The 22,852-nt window shown below is 40.8% G+C and overlaps 1 protein-coding gene across 4 annotated transcripts in view; it reads left to right on the forward strand.

Moving 5' to 3' along the window:
- The window catches only part of dclk2a (doublecortin-like kinase 2a), a 378,249-nt gene that overhangs the window by 314,035 nt on the left and 41,362 nt on the right, over nt 1–22,852 (forward strand). For all 4 annotated transcript variants that reach the window (XM_063046455.1, XM_063046456.1, XM_063046457.1 and 1 more), the window contains one exon: nt 4,516–4,662. In XM_063046455.1, coding sequence (XP_062902525.1) covers nt 4,516–4,662 — 147 coding nt within the window. The remainder of the gene's footprint in view (nt 1–4,515; nt 4,663–22,852) is intronic.

The following is a 22,852-nucleotide window of genomic DNA, read 5'->3' on the forward strand; positions in this document are numbered from 1 at the left end:
TCCAAGGCCCTGAGTCCATGGACATTGCAGAAATCTGCAGTCGAACAGAATATGGCTTGTCTACTGCCAAGTGGGGAGGGGGAGGGGGCATTCCACCACCTCTGGTGGAAAGCAGCAAATCTGACTCTTCTCCTGGACGGCCGTAAACAGGAGACTCTGTGACTTAAAGCCTATGACTGCGGCCACGTGGCTCTGCCCCTGTTCTCCACCAGTGAATCGGACTTGCAGCATTCCACATTAACAATGTCCACCAGGGTCTTGCAAGCATAAGAAAAGTGACTGAGACAATCACTCACTGTTGGACTGCAGACCTCCTTCGCGCACCAACACCTCTCTAATGTAGGCAGCAGCACAACCCGCACCAAGTCCAGCTTCTCCGCCAATAACCAACTCGCTGATGGGGTAGACCTGCAGTACTTTAAGTTCTTACTGTCCGGTAGAGTCTTGCAATTGTAAAAAAATACATTTAAAAAGGACAATAACACCTTTGGTTGACCCTGTAGAAGCCGCTGCCATCTATTAGAACTTTCTTTATATCAAAATTGTGCAAGGAATTTCAGGCCTGCATAAAGTCACCACTGGGTATATCTAAATAATATGCATTTGCTTTTTGGTCAGGCATAGCTTTAACATCTTTTGGGTACAAGTTATGGTGCAGTTAAATTGCCATCCACTCCCCAACCTGATTCCTGCTGCTCAATAGCCACTTTCTTTACAATCTGCAAAATCTTAAAGGCGGCAAGGCACTCAATCCAATTATTTTCATAATTTAATTTGCAGCAATAAAATATCCTGCAACACAGCTTTAACTTCTCATTTCCATTTTATCCATTTAAACTGAATGTGCACAATATTCAAAACATTTTCTTTTAGATAACTCTCCATTTGTATGTAAGGATTAAGTGAAATCATCACATGTTTTGTTCAAGAGAATTATAGAAAATCCAGAATTCCCATTTCACTGTTTTCCATAATTATGAGAGTCTGGTTCTGACTCAGACTTTCGATGTTTTAACACAGTGAAGAAAATCAGGCATGGATATCCTTTCAAAATATCTTCCTCAAATGTCGAAAGAGTTAAAAAAAAATTCCTCTTTTTTAACCCAGCTCCATGTTCTTTGCTATGGTGAATATATTAATAAAGAAAAGCATTGATGAGTTACTTTGTGAGAATTAAATATACCTTGTTTCCTTTCCTCTTCCCCCTCCCCACCCCAGTTTTGAAATTTGAAGCAGCAAAATCTACTTGTTAAATTATAAAAAGTTTTTTTTAAATAGCATTACCCATTCTGAAAACTGTTCTGAACTTCAAGGCTGGTTCTTGGGGGGTTAAGTTGAAATGTAATTGTGTCCATCAATCAAAAGTCATCAGTAACAATGTAAAAATATCAAACAATCAAACAGCACCTGAGGAAATATCACCTAGTAACCACATCTATCTTAACTGATAAGAATTGCATCTACGTCATTAAAAGAGTCTATTAAGAAAAATTATAAATATGGCAGCAGTATACATCCTGGTAGTTTAAGTCGATTACCCTCAGGATCCAATACTTATGTTCAATTATATGCTCATATCTTCACTGTTAAACTCAATTCTTATTACAAAATGCCCAGAGCTAAATGGAGAGATATGATTCTGGTGATGCAGTGTAATGAAAATGAACAACAACTTTTTCAATAAAATAATCATTATCTAATCACTTTACTATCGATGAACAAAGTACGTCTTGTGTAATTCATTGACCATTATGAAAACTATATTTGAAATGTAATTTTATTGGGTGTATTGAATAATAAGTGTAGAGTCAAGGTATAACTATTGAGATGTATTGAATAAAGCACCAGTTCCAGATTTCCCAATGCCGCACTCTTGTTTCTCCCCTATAATACAGAAATAAGTGTTCAAATTGGACAATATTGGTTGAATCTAAGTTCAAATAATTTTTACTGTATCGTATAGGTTAGATTTGTGATTTGAATTTAGGTTAAAACTACCATTGCTGTAATCTAGTCTCCCTTTATTTCTGAATAAGATTGATCTATGATCTATGCTAGACCCTGATTCTTACTTACACTGAAGGGCTGTAGCAAAAAAGATGCAGCTTAAAATGTTTGGAAGCTTAAAACTGGGACTCCTGAGTGTTTTTGGTTGTTATTTCCACAAATATTCAACATATTGAGTGAGTTATTATTTTTGTATTCAAAGGGATGCATTCACTTAATGCATCTGGCGCTGGCCCCATCTAGGTTCAAGGGGAATCAGAGGAAAGACTTGGAGGATAAGACTAGCAATGGAATAGAATGCAAAACTCCATCATTCATTGTTATATATCCTGATCGATATTCCTTTCAATTGACCTCAATCAGGATGTCTCTGTAGCTGCCTATATCTAATTTCACCTTTTCTTACTGAGAAGTAGCAGTCCCACTTTCAACTAGAAATACTGTAGAACATAGAACAGTATAGGTCCTTCAACCCATGATGTTGTGGTGGTTTTTTAACCTACTATAAGATCAATCAAACCCACATAACTCTTCAATTTTTTTCATCCTGTTAAGAGTCTCTTCAATCTTCCTAATGTATTAGCCTCTGCCAGCAATGTCCATGCACCTGTTGCTCTCTCTGTAATAAATCTACCTCTGACATCTCCCCTGTACTTTTATTCCAAACACCTTAAAGTTCTGCTCCTCTTATCAGCAATTTTGCCCTGGGGAAATGTCTCTGGCTGTGCACTCTCTATGCCTCTTATCATTTTGTCATCTGTTTTTTGTTAACCCACTTCCATGTTCACCTCCCATCCTCCTTCACTCCGAAGAAGAGAGCTGTAGCTCACTCAGCCTATCATAAGACATGCTCTCTACACCAGACAGCATCCTATCAATATCCCGTTATAACTTATGACAACCTTCTGCACTATCCACAACACCGGTAATCATCGTGAAATCTGTGAATTTACTAACCCTCCCTTCCACTTCCTCATCCAAGTCATTTATAAAAAATCACGAAGAGTAGATGTCCCAGAACAGATCCTTGTGGAGCACCACTGATCTCCAACCAGGCAGAATACTCAACATTCACTACCACCCTCTGCCTTCTATGAGCAACCAATTCTAAATCTATACAGCCAAATTTCCCTGGATCCCATGCCTCCTGACTTCTTGAATGAGCCTACCACGTGGAACCTTGTCAAACACTTTCCTAAAATCCATATACACCACATCCGCTGCTCTATCATCATCAAATTGTTTAGTCACTTCCTCAAAAATTCAATCAGGCTCGTGAGGCACAACCTCTCCCTCACAACATCGTGTTGACTATCCCTAATTATGCTATGCTTTCCCAAACACTCGTGTATCATGTGCTTAAGAATCCACTCCAATAGTTTAGTGCAGAGGCAAGACCAAGTCCTCTTGCACTAAAAATTCTTTACCACTTCCTGTGCACTATTCCCAGTCCCAATGGGAAATGATTTTAAGAGTGAAATCGCAGAGGTCTTGGTATAATCTTCCAAAGGTCTATTTTTGCCTGAGGACTGGATCACTGCAAATGTTAGACTCTTGTTCATACAAGGATTTAAGTAATAACCCAGAAAATAGAGGCCACTCACTTTTACCCAATTGAGTAGAGTGGTCTAGAAACAGTAATCAGGAACAAAATGAGTAGATGCTTGGACAAGTGAGAATTGATTAGGGAAACTCAGTACAGAATTGGTAAATGCAAATACAACTCAACTAACTTGGAGATTTCCATGAAATTGTTCAGATGGTCAATGAGAATGATTGGGTATTTATGAGTTTCAAATTGCAGTGACACATAATAATTTTGTCATCAAGCTTAAAGGTCATAACTAAAAGGTGGTGTAGCAGCATGGATAAAACATTGGCTAAATGGCAGAAAAGAGAGCAATTGTGAAAGATTTTGTTTTGCAGTAGAGAGTAATGTAGAAATGGATTCTAGAGGGGTGGATGCTAAGACCTGTACTATTCTTAATATGCATCACTGACAGGCTTTCAGAACTTCATTTTCAAATGGATAATAATGGGCTTCAAGGAGATGTAGAATGAATGGATGAGTGGCAGATGAAGCTTAAGGCTGAGAAATCCAAAGTATTATACTTTGATGCGAAGGGGCAAGGTAGAGGGCATATTTTAAAGGAAGCACTAAAGCAAAGGAACACACATCAAAGTTGCTGGTGAACGCAGCAGGCCAGGTAGCATCTCTAGGAAGAGGTACAGTCGACGTTTCGGGCTGAGACCCTTCGTCAGGACTAACTGAAGATAACTGCAGGTTATCTGCATAGCATTTGAAGGAATATGGGGAGATGTTGGGGAGCGGGATTAATCGGATTGCAATTACATACAGTCTCAATTGCCTCCTTCCTTGCTGTAACCAATCTGTGGTTCTCGCAGAAGTGAAATGCAAGGGATCAGATTTTTGATCCTAAAAAGATCATGTTATGGTACATGGCTCTTGTCAGTTAGTTCTCATCATTTTTTTAACTTTCTTGACAGGGTGGAGACCTGTTTGATGCCATCACATCATCAACTAAGTATACAGAGCGAGATGCCAGTGCGATGATGTACAACCTGGCTTCTGCTCTCAAGTACCTCCACAGTCTCAACATTGTACACAGAGACATCAAGCCAGAAAACTTGTTGGTATGTTTACTAAATACATATATGCTAGATGATTTTTATTTCTGTAATTAATGTACGATTTAGGGATACAAAATATCAGTGCTCTTTTTATCTATGATTAAAGCAGTGTGTAAAATATGCCCTGTTAATAAAATCTGAATGCAGTGAATCTGATATTAGCTGCAATAATGGGTCAGCGTAGGCTTTGTAGAAAACTGATAATATCAACGTGACATCGTGAAATAAGCTTTTTCTGCAAAGATCTTCTATTTTATTAGATTTTCAGGGTACCTTCAATACTAGAATGGTCCCAGATTACACTGGATGTAATCACCAAAACATTGTACTGAAATATATTTAGCAACTTATAATCTTTTTATGAAAAGATAAGTGAGCAAGATCAAAATCCGTTTTTCTGAACAGCACTATCAAATTGGTGTTTCAGCACAGCAGGTACAAACACTGAAGATTATTTCAATATTTATTGCACAAATGCAAGTGGCCAGCAGAATCCTATCTCTCCTGAACCACATTAAACACCAAGCTAATAGCCTGCTATTATGCATACACTGATGACTGTGTCGGAATGAGAAGGAACATGATGCTGGGCGATGGAGATGGATACCACTGCCATTCTTCTCCTTTCTTTCCCACAAAAATAAATGTTGAAAATTGTTGAAAAAAGTAATTCTTTTAAGGTCGACTGGTGAAGCTGCTCAATGTGGTGCCAAGGGTCTAAGTAGACCATGTGTCTTATCTATTTATACTTTAGGATTCTGGGTCCTGTGCATTTCATTGCAGATTTCAAGTGAGCTTCCTTTGCCTAAAGGTCTTCCAGCTGGAGTTATAAGGCCCAACTTATCCACAAACTGACCAGTTCTGATTGCACAGATTCAATCATTGTTTGCCTTTCGTATGACAGTGAAGTAATTTGGGACCTGAAATAAATTATGTAAATTCACTTTTACTTCCTTAACTGTTCCTTTGTGTATTATTCTACATGTGTTAATTTTAAAATCAATCTGCCTCATCTCTATCTGTCTACATAATTGACTATCTTCAAGGAGATTTGGACCAGTCATAGGTGTGCTCAGTACTTGCCCCCAGAGCTTTGTTTCATCGGAAAATTTGATAATATCGTTACAGATGCTTTGCTCCTTATTACTGACAATTATTACAAGCAGTAATGGATGCACATTGAAGCACTTAGAACTTCACTAGTCATTTTTCTTCAGGCAGTAAGTTTTCTAGTCTGCCAAATATTCAACCCCCATTCTAACTATTGTAAGTCATGTACCAACATTATACTTCCTTAAAGAACTTGATCAAATGTCTCTGTAAAACCAAGTACCTAATTTCCCTGGATTATCCTTGTCCATTAGTTTACATTTCCTCGCAGTGCAATAAAGCAGGTCTTTTAAAATATGTATTTATTGCTAAAACTTTGCCACTTTATCAAATAGGCTCTATTAAACGTGGTTTCTTTAAATATTCAATCATGATGTCTATTATAACCTATTCAAACCTTTTCCCTTTAATGGTAACTAGTTAATAACTATCAACTTAATTCTTTCCTCTTTTTTTTATACTGTATTAATCATTTGTCATCTTCCAGCATATAAGAATAATAAAGGCATCTATTTCCCCTCTTGAATGATTTCAGAACTTGTCCTACCCTAAACTACTTCTTTGGAGATTTAGTTCAGTTTCTGTGCAACACTTTCCCTGCCAATTTCCTTTTGTGCTGCAAGTCATTTTATCTATTTGCTGTGACCAGAACGATGCAATTTTCTGACATTTGCAATTTAGCCCAAAGATTTGTATACCTTCCTCAATTATTTACACTTTTTGTAGAGAGTTACAATTCACCTGTTCAACGTTTCTTTGAATCTCTGAACAGATTTCTTCTGTATCAGAATGACGTTTATTATCATTGACATAGTGTATGTTGTGAAATTTGTTGTTTTGCCCCAGTTTACAATGCAATACATCAAAAAATACTAAGTTACAATGAGACACATAGAAATAAATTAAGTAGTCCAAAAGAGGGTTAAAAAGTGAGTAGTTTTCATAGGTTCATGGTCCATTCTTCCAATCTGCGCCTTGTAAGGCGTGAAAATGCCCGACGCAGGCCTCTCATGGTCTGAGTCGACGTCCCCCCCCCCCACCCCATGGTCCATTCAGAAATGTGATGGCGGAGGGGAAGAAGCTGTTTCTAAAACATTATTTCTAGTCTCTCAATGAAACCAAAATGGATTAACTTGTCACTAACAAATTGCAATTTGTAGGAGCTAGGAGAGCACAATTTATCCTGTCACACTCACCTCAATAATAAGCAAATACTTTGAGAAAGTGGCCAAGGATTACATTTGCAGCTTGTTACCACCCAAACTGGACCCCCTACAGTTTACCTACTGACACAATCGATCAACAGACAACACAATAACTACTGCTCTACATACCATCTTACACATCTGGAGAAGAAGGTTGCTTATGCGAGAATGCTGTTCTTGGACTACAGTTCAGCATTCAACACTATAATTTCATCGGGCTCGACAAGAAGCTCAGAGACCTCGGCCTTGACCCTGCCTTGTGCAGTTGGATCCTGGACTTCCTGTCAGATCGCCAGCAGGTTGTAAGAGTGGTCTCCCTCACCTCCAATCCTCTGACTCTCAATACAGGAGCCTCCCAGATCTCTGTACTAAGTCACCTCCTTTACTCCCTGTATACCCATGACTGTGTCGCCACCCACAGCTCTAATCTGCTAATTAAATTTGCCAACAACATTACATTGATTGGCCTAATCGCAAACAATAACGAGGTGGCCTACAGGGAAGAAGTCATCTCTCTGACACCGTGGTGTCAAGAAGACAACCTCTCCCTCAATGTCACAAAAACAAAGGAGCTGGTTGTGGATTACAGGAGGAATGGAGATGGGCTAACCCCTATCAACATCAATGGATCTGGGGTTGAGAGGGTAAACAGCTTCAAGTTCCTCGGCATCCACATCACCAGGGGCCTCACGTGGTCTGTACACACCAGCTGTGTGGTGAAAAAGGCACAACAGCACCTTTTTCACCTCAGACAGTTGAGGAAGTTTGTTACGGGCCCCCAAATCCTAAAAACTTTCTACAGGGGCACAATTGAGAGTATCCTGACTGGCTGCATCACTGCCTGGTATGGGAACTGTACCTCCCTTAATCGCACGATTCTGCAAAGAGTGGTGTGGACAGCCCGGCACATCTGTAGTTGTGAACTTCCCATGATTCAGGACATTTACAAAGATAGGTGTGTAAAAAGGGTCCGTAGGATCATTGGGGACCAGAGTCACCCCAACCAGAATCTATTTCAGCTGCTACCATCCGGGAAGCAGTACCGCACCATAAAAACCAAGACCAACAGGCTCCGGGACAGCTTCTTCCACCAGGCCGTCAGACTGATTTGAGTGTATTCTACATTGCATTGACTGTTCTATTTATTATAAATTATTAAAAATTACTATGATTGCACATTTAGACATAGATGTAACGTAAAGGTTTTTACTCCTCGTATGTGAAGGATGTAAGAAATAAAGTCAATTCAATTCAGTTTGTAGGAGCTAGTTGAGCACAATTTGGCAGATGTACTTCCTACATTACGGCAGGAACTACACATAGTGACCACTTTATTAGGTACCTCCTGTACCTAGTAAAGTGGCCCCTGAGTGTATGTTCATGGCCTTCAGCTGCTGTAGCCAATCCGCATCAAGGTTCAACACTTTGTACATTTAGAGTTGCTCTTCTGCATACCACTGTTGTAACGCGTATGGTCATTTGAGTTACTGTTGCTTTCCTGTCGGCTTGAGCCCATCTGGCCATTCTCTTCTGACCTCTCTCATCTCGCCCACAGAACTGCTGCTTACTGAATTTTTCTTTTGTAATTTTTGCACCATTCTCTGTAAGTTCTAGAGACCTATGTGTATGAAAATCCCAGGAGATCATCAGTTTCTGAGATACTCAAACCACCCCGTCTGGCACTAACAATTATTCCACAGTCAAAGTCTGTTAGATCACATTTCTTCCTCATTCTGATGTTTGGTCTGAACAGATGTATCTCTTGACCATGTCTGCATGCTTTTATGTATTGAGTTGCATGCCACATGATTGGCTGATTAGATATTTGCATTAACGCGCAGGTGTACAAGTCTACCTAAGGTGGCCTTTGAGTGTTTACTTTGCTGTAAAAAAGATCTTTGGGACGACATGAAGCCATGAAAGATGCTGTAAATGCCTTTCTAATTTCAGTGCGGCGATGGATTTTGGCAGCATCTTTTAGTTGAATGGCACTGATATTTTTCATTTCATATCATGTTCTGAAGTATATTCTATTTATCATTCTCCTTCTGTTTAAAAATGTAGTTCACAATTAATATTGTCAAAACCACTGCTCATATTTCCAGAGGCATGCTTGGTTTTCATGTAATGAAGCAATGTTAGTTTTAAGTGAAGTGTGCTCTTCCTAATAGGCACAATTCAAGTAAAGCTATGTCTGCTTTTGGAACCAATTACCATTTCACAGCCTTGATGTAATGCTGTGCTGGCTATTACCAGCCCTTGAATCACAAGTAGCAGTCAATTTTAGGACAACTATCATTGTATGACTTGAAGTTTGTTCTGCACTGAATTTGTGCTGCATTGAACCTTCTTCTCAATACAGAAAGACGGGTAGTTGGATTGGGAGTAGGCTGGTTTGTTTTCAGTGAAAATAGATGAAATTAGAGGTTTCCAAAATATCAGCACCAGTACCAGAATCCCAAACAGTTCCAGCTGCAGAATAAACTAATGTCTGCCCTAATAATGGGAGCCATTGATTTTCACTTAGTCACAGTACTATAATTATTTACAAGGCAGCTGCAGAAATGTAAAATCACTCTAGAAAATAATTACCTTTCCTTTAGCAGGAGCTATGCTTTAAGATGCCTGATTTTGATTCTGATTTTTTGGCAGTGTCCAACTTGTGTCCTGTGAGAGTCCTGCTGATGTGACCAATTCAGTCCTTCCTTTATAATGGAGATAGCAGCTACCTCCATTGTTGCTCCCAGTGACATCAGAACTCAGCATTCATTTATCAGTTCTTAATCAACTATAAGCTGCTTATCCCAGTTAAAGCAATATATGCCATTCTCTGTATGGAACTGAGAGATACGTTTTTAGGTTGTTATATCATTCTGCTTTAGGATAAATATAGGAATTGAGGGAATTGCTTCCAAATCATGACTCCAACAGACTGCAATTTGCCTCTTGCTGTAGCTTCAATCCTTATGAGAAAGTCATGGAATAACTGTTCACACCATTGTAGTGTCTTTCACTCAACTTATGGGGCTCTGCCTCAGAAAAGAAGGTACTGAAAATGCATTGCTGTTCCACCTGTGGAATGTAGCTTTATATCAGCTTCTTCTGTCAGTATTTCAGCAACAAAACAATGCCTTTTCCTGTAACACCGAGAGAAGTGGAATATCATCAGGTCAAGTTAACGTAAGGCCTTGATAAAGGATCTTGCATGTCAAACCTGTTCAAGTTCTTTGTGTTAGAGTTTGTGAATAAAAGAGCTCAGGAACATTCTTTATGCAGATTTGGATCTGTTAGTAGAGCAGTGCCCATAATGTTCTGAAAGGTGTTAGTGCAGATTTGAGAACAATTATTGTAGAGCATTGAAAACTGATATGTCAAAGGTGGTTATGCAACAAATTCCGTATCACAATCTCAAGGATCATTGCTGTGACCTTCAGCATTCAAGATGTCTATCAATGTTGCAGATGGATAAGTCTAGAGTCTGTGAGAAATTATCCATGTCCAAGTCATCATTTTTGGGAGTGGGGGGAGGTGTGGAATAGAGTGCAGATTAGCTGTTGGATAGATTAGAAAAATAGTCAAGAAATGGAAAATAAATTTCAGTGTAGCTGATTATAAAGATGAGACAGGTGGCAAGACAAAATTGAATGGTGACAAGATACAACAAACGAGAACTTTGGACATCAACACATTTTGAGATTTTTATCTGTGGCTTGAAAATTATATAGAATAAACCTAAAATATAATTTCAGGTGAATTGTCTGGAATCCCAAAATTGTGTTTCTTGAGTATAATTATTACTTGGAGACATTGAAGGGGTAAAGTGAACAGAATATGCTAAAGAGGTATGTATGTATAAATAGGAATGCTTTAATTACACAATTTGAGTACACAGAAGAACAACATTTTACGGGTAATATAATTGTCATAGACATTACACAGCATAAACAGCTTACACATCCAAATTGATAGTTTTGAAAGGATTTTAGTGAGCCAATCTTGCACATAGAAAGCTCAGATAGGAGAGATTAAGCTTTTTAGAAAGGAACAATTGAGCTTCTGGCTATCCTTATCTTCGAGTGATACAATCTGCTCACATTTTAATACTGGCTGTGTCAAGGTTGAAAGATATATCTCCAAATCAGAGCCAGTAAGCAATACTAATTTAATAAATCAATTAACCCCATATTGGGAGCAAATATTGAAAAACTTATTATTATATTAAAGAAACATTATTGATTGTATTGACCTTGCAAATTACCACACCATCTTCAACCTTCCCTCATTCTCCAAAGTAACACACACAAAGAGCTGGAGGAACTCAGCAGGTCATACAGCATCAATGGAGAGGATTTAAACAGCCGACATTTCAGTTGGATGGGTGGGGGGAGGAGGATGAAGTGAGCAGCTGGGAAATGATAGGTGGAAAAGGTAAAGAGGTGAAGAAGAAGGAATCTGAGAGGAGAGGAGAGTGGGTCATGGAAGAAAAGCAAGGAAGAGGGGACCCAAAGGGAGGTGATAGGCAGATTAGGAGAGGTGAGTAAGAATGGGGAATGGAAAAAGAGAGAAGGAGAATAGGGAGAAGTTAGCAGAAGCTAGAGAAATCGATGTTCATGCTGTCAGGTTGAAGGCTACCTGGAGGGAATATGAGGTATTGCTCCTCCAACCTGAGAGTAGCCTCATTGTGCCAGTAGCAGAGGTCATGGGTTGACATGTCACAATAGGAATACGAAGTAGAATGGGTGACAACCAGGATGTCCTTCCTACTGCTCAGATCACACCGATGTAGAGGAGTCTATAAAGCAAGCGCCGGATGCAGTAGGTGGCCCTGACAGACTCGCAGATGAAGTGTCAGCTCACCTTGAGGAACTTTTTGTGGTGAAGGAGGAGGTGAAGAGGCAAGTGCAGCACTTGTCCCATATTCCGGGATAATTGCCAGGAGGGAGATCAGTGGAGAGGGATGATTGGACAAGGGAGTCACGGAGAGACCGATCCCTACAGATAGTGAGAGAGAGAGAAAAATGTGCTTACTGGTAGGATCCCATTCAAGATGGCAGACGTTACAGAGAATGATGTGCTGAATGTGGAGGCTCATGGAGTGGTAGATAAGAAGAAGGGGATCTATGTCTCTGTTATCACAGCAGGAGGATGGGGTGAGTGAGGATGGATACCTGGGAGAAGGAGGAGATACTGGTGAGGGCAGCAGCAATAGTAGAGGAGGGAAACCCCATTCTTTGAAGAAGGATGACATCTCAGATGTTTTGAAATGGAAAATCTCATCCTGAGAAACCTTGCAGCAAGTGACAGGGTGGGGTGGTATAGGCAAAATAGCTGTGAGAGTCAATAGGTTTATAAAAGATATCAGTAGACAGTATATCTCCAGAGAAGGAGACAGAGGGTTCAAGAAAAGAGAAAAAGGTATCAGAGATGGACCAAGTGAATTTGAGGGCAGGGTGAAAGTTGGAGGCAAAATTAATAAAATTGACAAGCTGCGCATCGGTGCAGGAAACAGCACCAATGTAGTCATCGATGTAGCGCGGAAAGAGTTGGGGAACATTACTAGTGAAGGCTCACTCTCCAGAACTCTTTAATGTCACAGCCTCCCAAATTTATATACCACCTTCCCAAACCTCCTGATTTGAATTTCACCATGCTCACCCTCATTCAGCACACAATCAAACCAGCTCTGATCAATGTTAGTAATTTGGTTATGATAAAAATTATAAAACCCTTGACGTCCTTTTGACATAATTATTGACACCATTTTCTTCTTCATGCCATTGAGTGGCACTGAATTCACCTGGTTTGTTACATAACTATCCAGTAACGCCCAAAAAAATCATCTGCAATACCTCCCTTCTCATGCCCATGCCATTATCTCCAGGGTAACCAAAAGATATATCAATTTATCATCAGTATGTCACATTTTGGCAACATGAATCCAAAACACAATGAAGGTTTCTAGAATATATTGCAATGACTTCCAGTTCTACTTCATCATACTTTCTCTTGACCCATCCACTTAACCTTATATCCAACATAGACCATTTGGATGAACAAAAATTTTCTATAACTAAATATTGGGTTGATTAAAACCATTGTCTTTAGTCTCCAGAATAAATTTGGCCACTTTTCACTAGCTTCATATGTTGAAACTGGAAAGGAAGTGATAAAGTAGTGTAGAGGTTTAAGGGGGAAATTGGAGAAGAAAGGGAAATCGGAGCGAAGCAATTGAATTCCCACTGTCAACCTCACTGCAATGTTGCCACTTTTCCTCTGTTTCCATCTTTAAAGTGATCCCTACAATATTGAGTCATCTATTATAAAACCCCTTTAATTCCTTATATGGCTCCAATCCAAATTTTGTTTATCTCAGTTGTAAAAGTTTTGCTGACTTAAAGATGCTATATTTTTTATAATATTATTTTTCATAAGATCACAAAATGGAAGTTTCTGTTTTATTAATTAATGTGTTTCTGTTTCAAAATAAAAACAGATCTTTTGATTTATCTTTCAACGTCTCTTGCCAGTCTTTTCCTTCTGAAAAGCAGGTGACCAGTGAATGAGATAGCTGTTATACACCTGCGATTTTATTATTAATACAGTGGATTCTGGTTAATTTGGACACATCAAGACCAGTACATTTTGGTAAATTAGCCAAAGCTTCATAGAAAAAGTTAAAAAGGTATAAAAAAGACAAGCTACCATTTAACTGAGTAACTAATTATGTATTTAAATGGCATAGAGAACAATTTAGAACACACCAATGCTACCACAGTGCAATAAAACTGTATATTATTTCCTAATATTTATCAACAGAGGAATTCATTCAGTGTACGGTGTCGTGTATGGGGTGTCCAGCGAGGGGTAACACCTCTGGCTTGCCCTGTCCTTCCTGGGGCAGCTCACTCACTTTTGGTCCCCACCCAACACTCAGCTCTCACCTATTGCTCCAGGTACATGTTTACATGTGAAGGTGATGGTAGCTGTCGGGCCTCATACCCTGCTGAAATAGGGACATGCCTGTCCTCCTAGCGTATGAAGTCAGCTCTGGTTGACTGGGCGGATGAGATCAACAGTGAGATCCAACGGTCAGGAAAGTTGTTCTCCAACATTTCTTGGAGAGTGAAGGGCACAGACGAAGTTATCATTATCCATCGCAGCCATGGAAGACCCCAGTTTGTGATAACTACTTGTGTCAGTGGACCTGGACTTCCACTGTCAAGGGAGTGGAACTGTCACAGTGCAATGGCTTTTCCTCTTTAAAAACTCTCCCACACAGGTTTCACTGTCATCGTCGGATACAATAGACAACCAACACCATGCTGCTCTTTTGATTGACTGTAAATGAATGAAATTAGTGCAGACACCTGGTGCAGATAATGGACTGTCTTCATACAATGCTTTCAGTGATTGCATCCTCCAAATCTTCATTTTCACTGTAACATTCAAGATGATTGTTGATACCTTCAAATTCTTCATAGTTTTGAAAATCCAGCTATTTTCTCAGTTAGGTTTTGTTCTTTAAGAGTTGTCCCAAATAAGTGGCTGCCCCAGCGAACCAGAATCCAGTGTATTTCCTGGATTGTGCCAACTTTTAATTCAATAATAAGGAGTAAAGTTCAAAGTAAATTTGTATTAAAGTTAATTAAAGTATGTATATGTTACCATATATTACCTTGAGATTCACTTCCTTGTGAACAAAAATATACAATAAAATCAAAGGAAAACTATACACAAACGTAGACTGATAAACACCCAATGTGCAAAAGACAAACTACAAGTACAAACATTAAACTAATTATAATAATAAATAGTAAATAAATGATTCTGAGAATATGGGTTGTTGAGTAGAGTCCTTGAAAGTGAGTCCATAGGTTGTGGAATCATTTCTGTGTTGAGTGAAGCTATCTATCGTGGTTCAAAAGCCTGATAGCTGAAGGGTAATAACTGTTCCTGAACCTGGAGGTATGGAACTTAAAGGCTCCTGTACCTTCCCAAAGGCAGCAGTCTTCCTGAGAAGAGCACATGCCTGGATGGTGGAAGTCCTTGATGATGAATGTTGCTTTCCTGTGACAGTGCTCCTTGTAGATGTGCTCAATGGTGGGGAGGGTTTTCTCTGAGATGGACTGGGTTATGACCACTACTTTTTTGTAGGCGTTTCCATTCTTGGGCATTGGTGATTCCATGCCAGGCCATGATGCGACAAGAAGTCATGATCTCCTAGTGGCAGAGGCCAAAAGGTCTAATTTCAGAAATGGTGAACAGACCTAAATTTACTGACAGTTGTGTAGATCATCAATTCTTTAAAACTATTTGTATGTTGTGCAACAGCTGCAGATTATGCAATAGATTTTTAAAATGTATAATGCATAGAATTGAACACAGATTATAGGAAAGAGCATGGAGCCCTTGCAGGACATTGGAGTGAGTACAGTTCTGTTGCTCTGTTGTAAAAAGGTGCAAGAAAATGCTACCAAAGGGTTTAAACAATCAAAGTTCAAAGCTAATGTTACTATCAAAGTATATGTATCTCACTATATACAACCCTGAGATTCATTTTTTGTGGGCATACTCAATAAATCTATAGAATCATAAATTTCTTTCAAGAACCTGATGATTAAAGGGTAGCAGCTTTCCCTGAACCTGGCAGTATGAGTCCTGAGGCTCTTGTACCTTCTTCCTGATGACAGCAGTGAGAAGGGATCATGTCTTGGGTGGTGGGGTGGTTGATGGATGATGCTGTCCTCAAACAGCGTTTCACGTGTAGTAGATGTGCTCAGTGGTTGGGAGGGTTTTACCCATGCTGGACTGGGCCGTATCCACTATTTTTGTAAGATTTTCCATTCAAGGACATCGGTATTTCCATATCAGGCTATGATGCAGCCAGCCAATAAACTACACATCTATAGAAGATTGTCAGAGTTTTAGATGTCATGCCTAATCTCCGCAGACTCCTAAGGAAGTAGAGGCGCTGTCATGCTTTCTTTGTGTTGGGCCCAGGACAGATCCAGTGAAATAATAATACATAGGAATTTAAAGTTGCTAACCCTCTCCACTGATCCTCTGATGAGGACAGGCTCTTGGACCTTTGGTTTCTTCCTCCTGAAGTCTATAACCAGCTCCTTGGTCTTGCTGACATTGAGTGAGTGATTGTTGTTATGACACCACTCAATCTCCCTCCTGTATGCTGATTCATCACCACCTTTGATTCGGCCTACAGCCATGATGCCGTCAGCAAACTTGAATATGGCATTGGAGCTGTGCTTGGCCACACAGTCAGAAGTGTAAAGCGAATAGAGTTGGGGGCTAAACATACAGCCTTGTGGTGTACCTATGCTGATGGAGACTGTGGAGGAGATGTTGTTCACAATCCAGACTATCTGGGGTCTACAAGTGAGGAAATCCAGGATTCAATTGCAAAAGGAGGCATTGAGGCCAAGGTGCCGAGCCTTAATGATTAGTTTTGAAGAGATGATGGTATTGAAAGCTGAGCTGTAGTCGCTAAAGAGCATCCTATGTATGCATCTTTGTTGGCCAGATGTTCCAGGGTTGAGTGAAGTGCCAGTGAGGTGGCATCTGCTGTGGACTTGTTGCTCTGGTAGGCAAATTGGAGCAGATCCAAGTTGCTTGTCAGGGAGGAGTTGATATGCTTCATTAGCAACATCTGAAGGCACTTCATTGCTGTTAATGTAAGTGCTGCTGGGTGATAGCCATTAAGGCAGGCCAGCACATTCTTTCTAGGCCTGCTTGAAGCAGCTGAGTAATTCAGACTGCCCAAGCAAGAGGTTAAAGATCTTAGCGAACTAGCTAGTTGATCGGCACAGGTCTTTAGTACTTGGCCAGATATCCCATCTGGGCCACATGCTTTTTGTGGGTTCACCCAGGTATCCCATCTGAGCTGGATGCTTCTTGTGGGTTCACCCTCCTGAAGGCTGCTGCACATTGGCTTCAGAGACTGAAACCATAGGATCGTCGGGGGATGTGGAATTTTGAGATGGTTCATCCATGTTTTGATGGTCAAAGCGAGCATAGAAGGCATTGAGCTCATCTGGAAGCAAAGCCTTGCAGTCTACTGTGTTAAACAAGAGAAAATGCTGGAGGAACTCAGCAGGCCAGGCAGCATCTATGGAAAAGAGTGAACAGTTGACATCTCAGGCTGAGACCCTTCATCAGCACTGGAGAATAAAGATGAGAAGTCAGAGTGAAAAGGAGGGGGGAGGTGAGGAAGAAATGTCAGGTAGTAGGAGAGGGGGATGGGTAGAGTAAAAAGCTGGGAATTTGATTGGTGAAAGAAATAAAGGGCTGGAGAGGGGGAAATCTGTGAGGAGAAGACAGGTGGCCATGGAAGAAAGGGAAGGAGCAGCACCAGGAGGAGGTGATGGGCAGGTAAGGAGGTAAGGTGAGAGAGGGAAATGGGAAGGGGAATAGTGAAGGGGGAGGCATTACTAGAAGTTTGAGAAATCGATGTTCATGCCATCAGGTTGAAAGCTACCCACACAGAATATAAGCAGAACAAGTGCCACACTTGCCCCTACACCTTCTCCCTCACTACCATTCATGGTCCTAAACAGTCCTTCCAGGTGAGGCGACACTTGTTCTGCTTGCAAGGATAAGTGCCAGGAGGGAGATCAGTGGGGAGGGACAAATGGACAAGGGAGTCACATAGGGAGCGATCCCTGCAAAAAGCAGGAAGTCGGGGCGGGGGGAGGGAAAGATGTGCTTGGTGGTGGGATCCCGTTGGAGATGGCAGAAGTTACAGAGAATAATGCGCTGAATGTGGAGGCTGGTGGGATGGTAGGTGAGGACAAGGAGAACCCTACCCCTGATGGGGTATTGGGAGGATGGGATGAGGGCAGACCTGCTCGAAATGGAATAGATGGAGGTGATGGCAGTGTTGATGGTGGAGTAAGGGAAGCCCCTTTCTTTGAAGAAGGAGGACATCTCCTTAGTTCTGGAATGAAAAACCTCATCCTGAGAGAAGTTGCAGCATAGATGGACGAATTGAGAGAAGGTGGTGGCATTTTTACGAGTAACAGGGTGGGAAGAGGTATAGTCCAAGTAATTGTGAGAATCAATAGGTTTTCCTATGTCTTCTAATCTAACTTTATAGGAAATTATAGTATTCAAGCCCTGCCACAGCTGTCAAGTTGTTTCAAGTTTGGTCCAGAATTGCCACTTTGTCCATGAGATGGCTTTCTGGAGATCATACTTGGACCTCTTGTAACTTGCTTGGTCACCAGACTTGAATGCCTGTGACTTGGCTCTCAGTAGATTTCAGATCTCTTGGTTCATCCAGGGCTTCTGACTGGGAAATACTCTGAGTAATATTGTGAGGCCACACTCACCTACAGCTGTTTTAATAAAGTCTATTATAACCATGGTGTATTCATTCAGGTCCCTAGATGAGTCTTTAATCACTGACCAGTACACTGACTCAAAGCACTCCCGTAGCCGTTCCTCTGCCTCCAATGACCACCTCTTTGTTGTCCTTATCTCTTCCTGTATACAGGTAGAAGGACAGCGGACAGCCAAGTGATCAGATTTACTGAAGTGCTGTCTGGACATGGAATGGTAGGCATTCCTTACCTTACAGTCAACGTTTCAGGCTGAGACCCTTCAGCAGAACACCTTTCTTATTCCACAGTTTTTCCCATAAGGCCTCACTGGACAAGCTCTCCAGTCTGTCCTGACGAACAGTGCCATGACATTTTCCCTGACATGTAATGCCATCCTTTCCCCTTTAATCCCCCCCACTCTATCACATCTTAAACAACAGAACCCGGGAATATTGAGCTGCCAGTCCTGCCCCTCCTGCATCCAAGTCTCACTAATGGCTACAATGTCGTAATTCCATGTGTTAATCCATGCCCTCAGCTCATCTACCTTTCCTACAATACTTCATGCATTGTAATATGAACAGCTTAGAACATTCGTCCCATCTTGCTCAATGTTTTGATTCCTGACTTTGTCTGAGGTCTTAACAACATGTCTCCAGAACCACTCTATTGTCTGTTCTGCCACTCTGGTTCCCATCCCATTGCAACTCTAGTTTAACCTCACCACCACCCCCCCCCCAACCCCCATGCAGTACTAGCAAACCTTCCCAATGGGATATTAGTTCCTCTCCAGTTTTGGTGCAAACCATCTCTTCTGTAGAGGTCCCACCTTCCCTGGAAGAGAGCTGGATGATCCAAAAATCTGAAATTTAAAAAAAATGAACTTCAGGACATTTGTGGGTGATGATAAACCTGATTCTGATATGGGTCTCTACTGTGGACTGAGAGTGAGATGTGGGTAGGGAGAGGAAAATCATGTCTGGGAAAAGGGGAAGGGAGAGGGGAGAGAGCAGGAAGCCTTAGAGAAACATTTCGTGATGATCAATAAACCAATTGTTTGGAATCAAGTGGCCTTTCCTGGTGTCCTAGGGATGGGTGTGTCTGCACCCACACCACTCCCCACCTTGAGCGCTCCTTCTCTGCCATCTGTCCCACACCCCTTGCCATTCCTAACATCCTTTGCTCCCGCCAGATTTACAAACTGGCTCTCCACTCCACATTGACAAATACAGTACTGTGCAAAAGAGATACCATAGCTATGTATATGTGCCTAAGGCATTTGCACAGTTCTGTACATCGGGGAAAAGCTGCTGAAATAAACACTGAATTGTTTATCTGCCAGGGTTTTTTTGCTCATTATTAAGAATAACTGGTGCATATTGCTTAAATGAAACTGAATTGCTGCTTGTTCATTCATAGTACTAACTATTTGAGAATACAGATATAGTGTCAGATTTTGAAAAGTTATTTGGGAATTGCTCCACCATACTGCACATTAAGGGATTACTGCTTGTTGCATTCTCCTCAACACTCACGGAACTTAAAGATCCTGTGAAGTTTGACTTGAAATCTATGGTTATCACCGGATGTGAAACTCGTATGCATAGATTCACCAAATGCAAATTGTAAAACTACTGTGCTTGCACAGATAATAAGAGGAAATGCTGACAGACATTACATTGAGGGTTAATGTTGGAGACGTACTATTACCTCTTTTACATTTTTGGGGGGAGTATTCTGGGTAAGGCTACCTTCATTACTTACTTGTTATTACTGAAGAGGAGGTGGGGGTGAGCTGCTTTTTGAAATGCTGCCATCCTTCTGCTGCAGTTCTGCTCCCAGTGTTGTTGGGTAAGGAGTTAACACCTGTGAATAAGATTCCTCTGCAAAATATCACACTCAGCATGAAACAGACTTATTCCTGCCAAAACTCATCACTGAAAATAGGAGTGTGGAGCTCAAGTGTAAAAATTAGAAACTCACAGGGTGTCGTGAAGCATTCCAAGTAGGAATATATGTCGTCCTGCTGCAAAGTACAGTTGGATTTATTTCTTCAAAAGTGTTCATTTTAATCATTTTGAAGTTTCTTCATTATTTAATTGATAAAGCAATAAGTATACGTTCAATGATGCGACAAAAATAGGTATTAATGTCTCTAATTTGTAGATTTTTGTAGTGTAACTTCCTCCAAAAATTAAAATAACTGTTCATCATGAGAGTGCAATAAACTAAAATCCACTGTACGATCCCCTGCTGCAGAATTGGTCATGCTTAAAACACATCTGAAAAAAAAAAGCCAAGTGTTAATTAATAGCAAAACTAGTCCCTGAAGAAAACAGTAAGCATGATGTACACTGTAAACATCTCCCCCAACTAATCAACTGAATTTGCAGTGTGTTCAGGATAAATTTTAGTTCAGGATATATGAATGTAAGGAAAATTGCTGGAAATGCTGTAAATATGAAAGATGACAGCAAAGGAGCTAAATTGTACCAATCCAAAAAATGAACATGATGTTGTGATGCACAGTTAACCTTTTCCCCATGGTTTCCAGTGCAGACAATGTACAACCTGCTCATTTACTTCATTACAGTCTGCAACCAGTATGAAGTTTCTTATTTCAAAAATAAACTTTAATCATACAAAAAATATATATACAAAGGAAGCAACAGTGCCAAAATACATTTATATTCACGGTGATTACATTTAGTAGGGCAAAATTTTTTGAAAGAAAAGCAGACAAACATAGCACCATGCTACGAGGAGTGATTGATAACCGTGGCCTGCAGTTCAACGTATGCAGTTCAACTCTTTGAGTGATTATGCAGAAAGTTTGAAGTTAATAACTCATCAGTTAATAACTCATCAAGGGTGATTGATAAGTTCGTGGCCTATGGTAGAAGGAGATGAGTTATTAACTTCAAACTTTCTGCATAATCACTCAGTGGACCTGCATGTGCATGTAACGAGAGCTGTATAACTCACCTCCTTCTATCTTAGGCCACAAACTTATCAATCACCCATCTGTGGACACTTTCTGGAGGTCCAAGATCCGTATGTGCTCCATGACCGCTGTGTCATTGAACCCTTGAGCACTACTTCACTACTTTTTATTGCAATTTTTTTCTACAGTTTATCTTAACTTAAGTACTTAATAAACATACAGTATATACTTAATGTAACTCATGTTTTTTATTCTCTATATTTATTTATCATGCATTTCATTGCACTGCTGCCAAAAAGTTAACAAGTGTGTAAATGTAGGAGGGGAGCATGTTGAAAAATAAATGTGCTGGGTTTTCTAAAATTGACTCCTTCTACCTTAGGCCCCGAATATATCAATCACCCCTCATAGTTGTGTTGTCCCCTTTTCATTGTTTGAGGGGCTTCCCAACCCAACTCTGCCCCTCCACGTGCACTAGTGGAAGGAGCCTAGACTGTGGTCCATGCCCACAGGAACTTAGCATTGGTAGAACCGAGTTTGAGTGCATCCCTCGGCACATACTCCTGCAGCTTGGACTGTGCCAATCCGCAGTATTCCCTTAGAGACAGCTCATTGTGCTGGAAGAACAACAAGTTTTGGGCCAAGCAATGGGCATCTTTCACTGAGTTGATGAACTTCCAGCAGTACTTGATGTGTGCCTCAGTGTATGTCCCTGGGAACAGTCCTAAGGTTAGAAAGTCCTCTCTTATGCAGCCTGGATGGACCAAGACATGGACCCTTGCATCCTTCTCCACGCTCTCTTAGCAAGTCTGCAAATTTGTGGGTGACCATCTCTTCTCCACTGCAGCATATGTTGGGGATGATATGTCGTCTGTACTGGAAGGATCTGACTATGAGGGCCACTCCCACAGCTAGCCAAGTGAGGCCTTGGTGCTTATTGGTGAGATCTGATGATAAGACGTTCTGACAGATAGTTCGGACATTTCTGCTCCACTGTGAATCTTTTGGTAGAAGAAACCTGAGCACATTGGGCTCATCCTTCTCCACAAGGTGGACCCTGGATCAGAAGACGATCTTGCAGGATTCAGAGGCAGAAGGAGAAGTTGTTACACAGTCCAAATTCCCTCTGCCTCTGTCTTGCTTTCTAAGTATCTTTGAGAATAAAGAACTTCATGATGTTCCCTTTGGTTGCTTCCCACCCATAAATTGGCCAGTCAAAAAAGGGCTTTGTGATTCTGCTACCGATGTAATCCCTCTTTAGCTCCTCAGTGTCCTCTGGAGTCAGTTGTCTGATATCCAAATTCCACATCCCCCTGCCTGCCTTCTGGTCCTCCTGTATGTGATAAGAGACTCAAAAGGAGCAGTGGTCAAAGAAGAATAGGGGTATGACTTTGATTGATCTGACCATATGAAGAGGAGGTCTATCCCGGACCATACTGAGCCGCCCTTTCTGGACTAAGTGTGTTGTGGCTCCACCTGCAGGCACACTGAAAGCGTCATACACCTTTGCATCTTTGTTGTATGGGTGTTAGCTCAGGGTCAGCAAGGACGCAGTTTGTCGCAGTTACAGACAGTGGCTAGGGAGCAGCCTTGAAGCA

The sequence above is a fragment of the Mobula hypostoma genome, chromosome 4 (genome assembly GCF_963921235.1).
Source record: "Mobula hypostoma chromosome 4, sMobHyp1.1, whole genome shotgun sequence".
Taxonomy (NCBI): Eukaryota; Metazoa; Chordata; class Chondrichthyes; order Myliobatiformes; family Myliobatidae; genus Mobula; species Mobula hypostoma.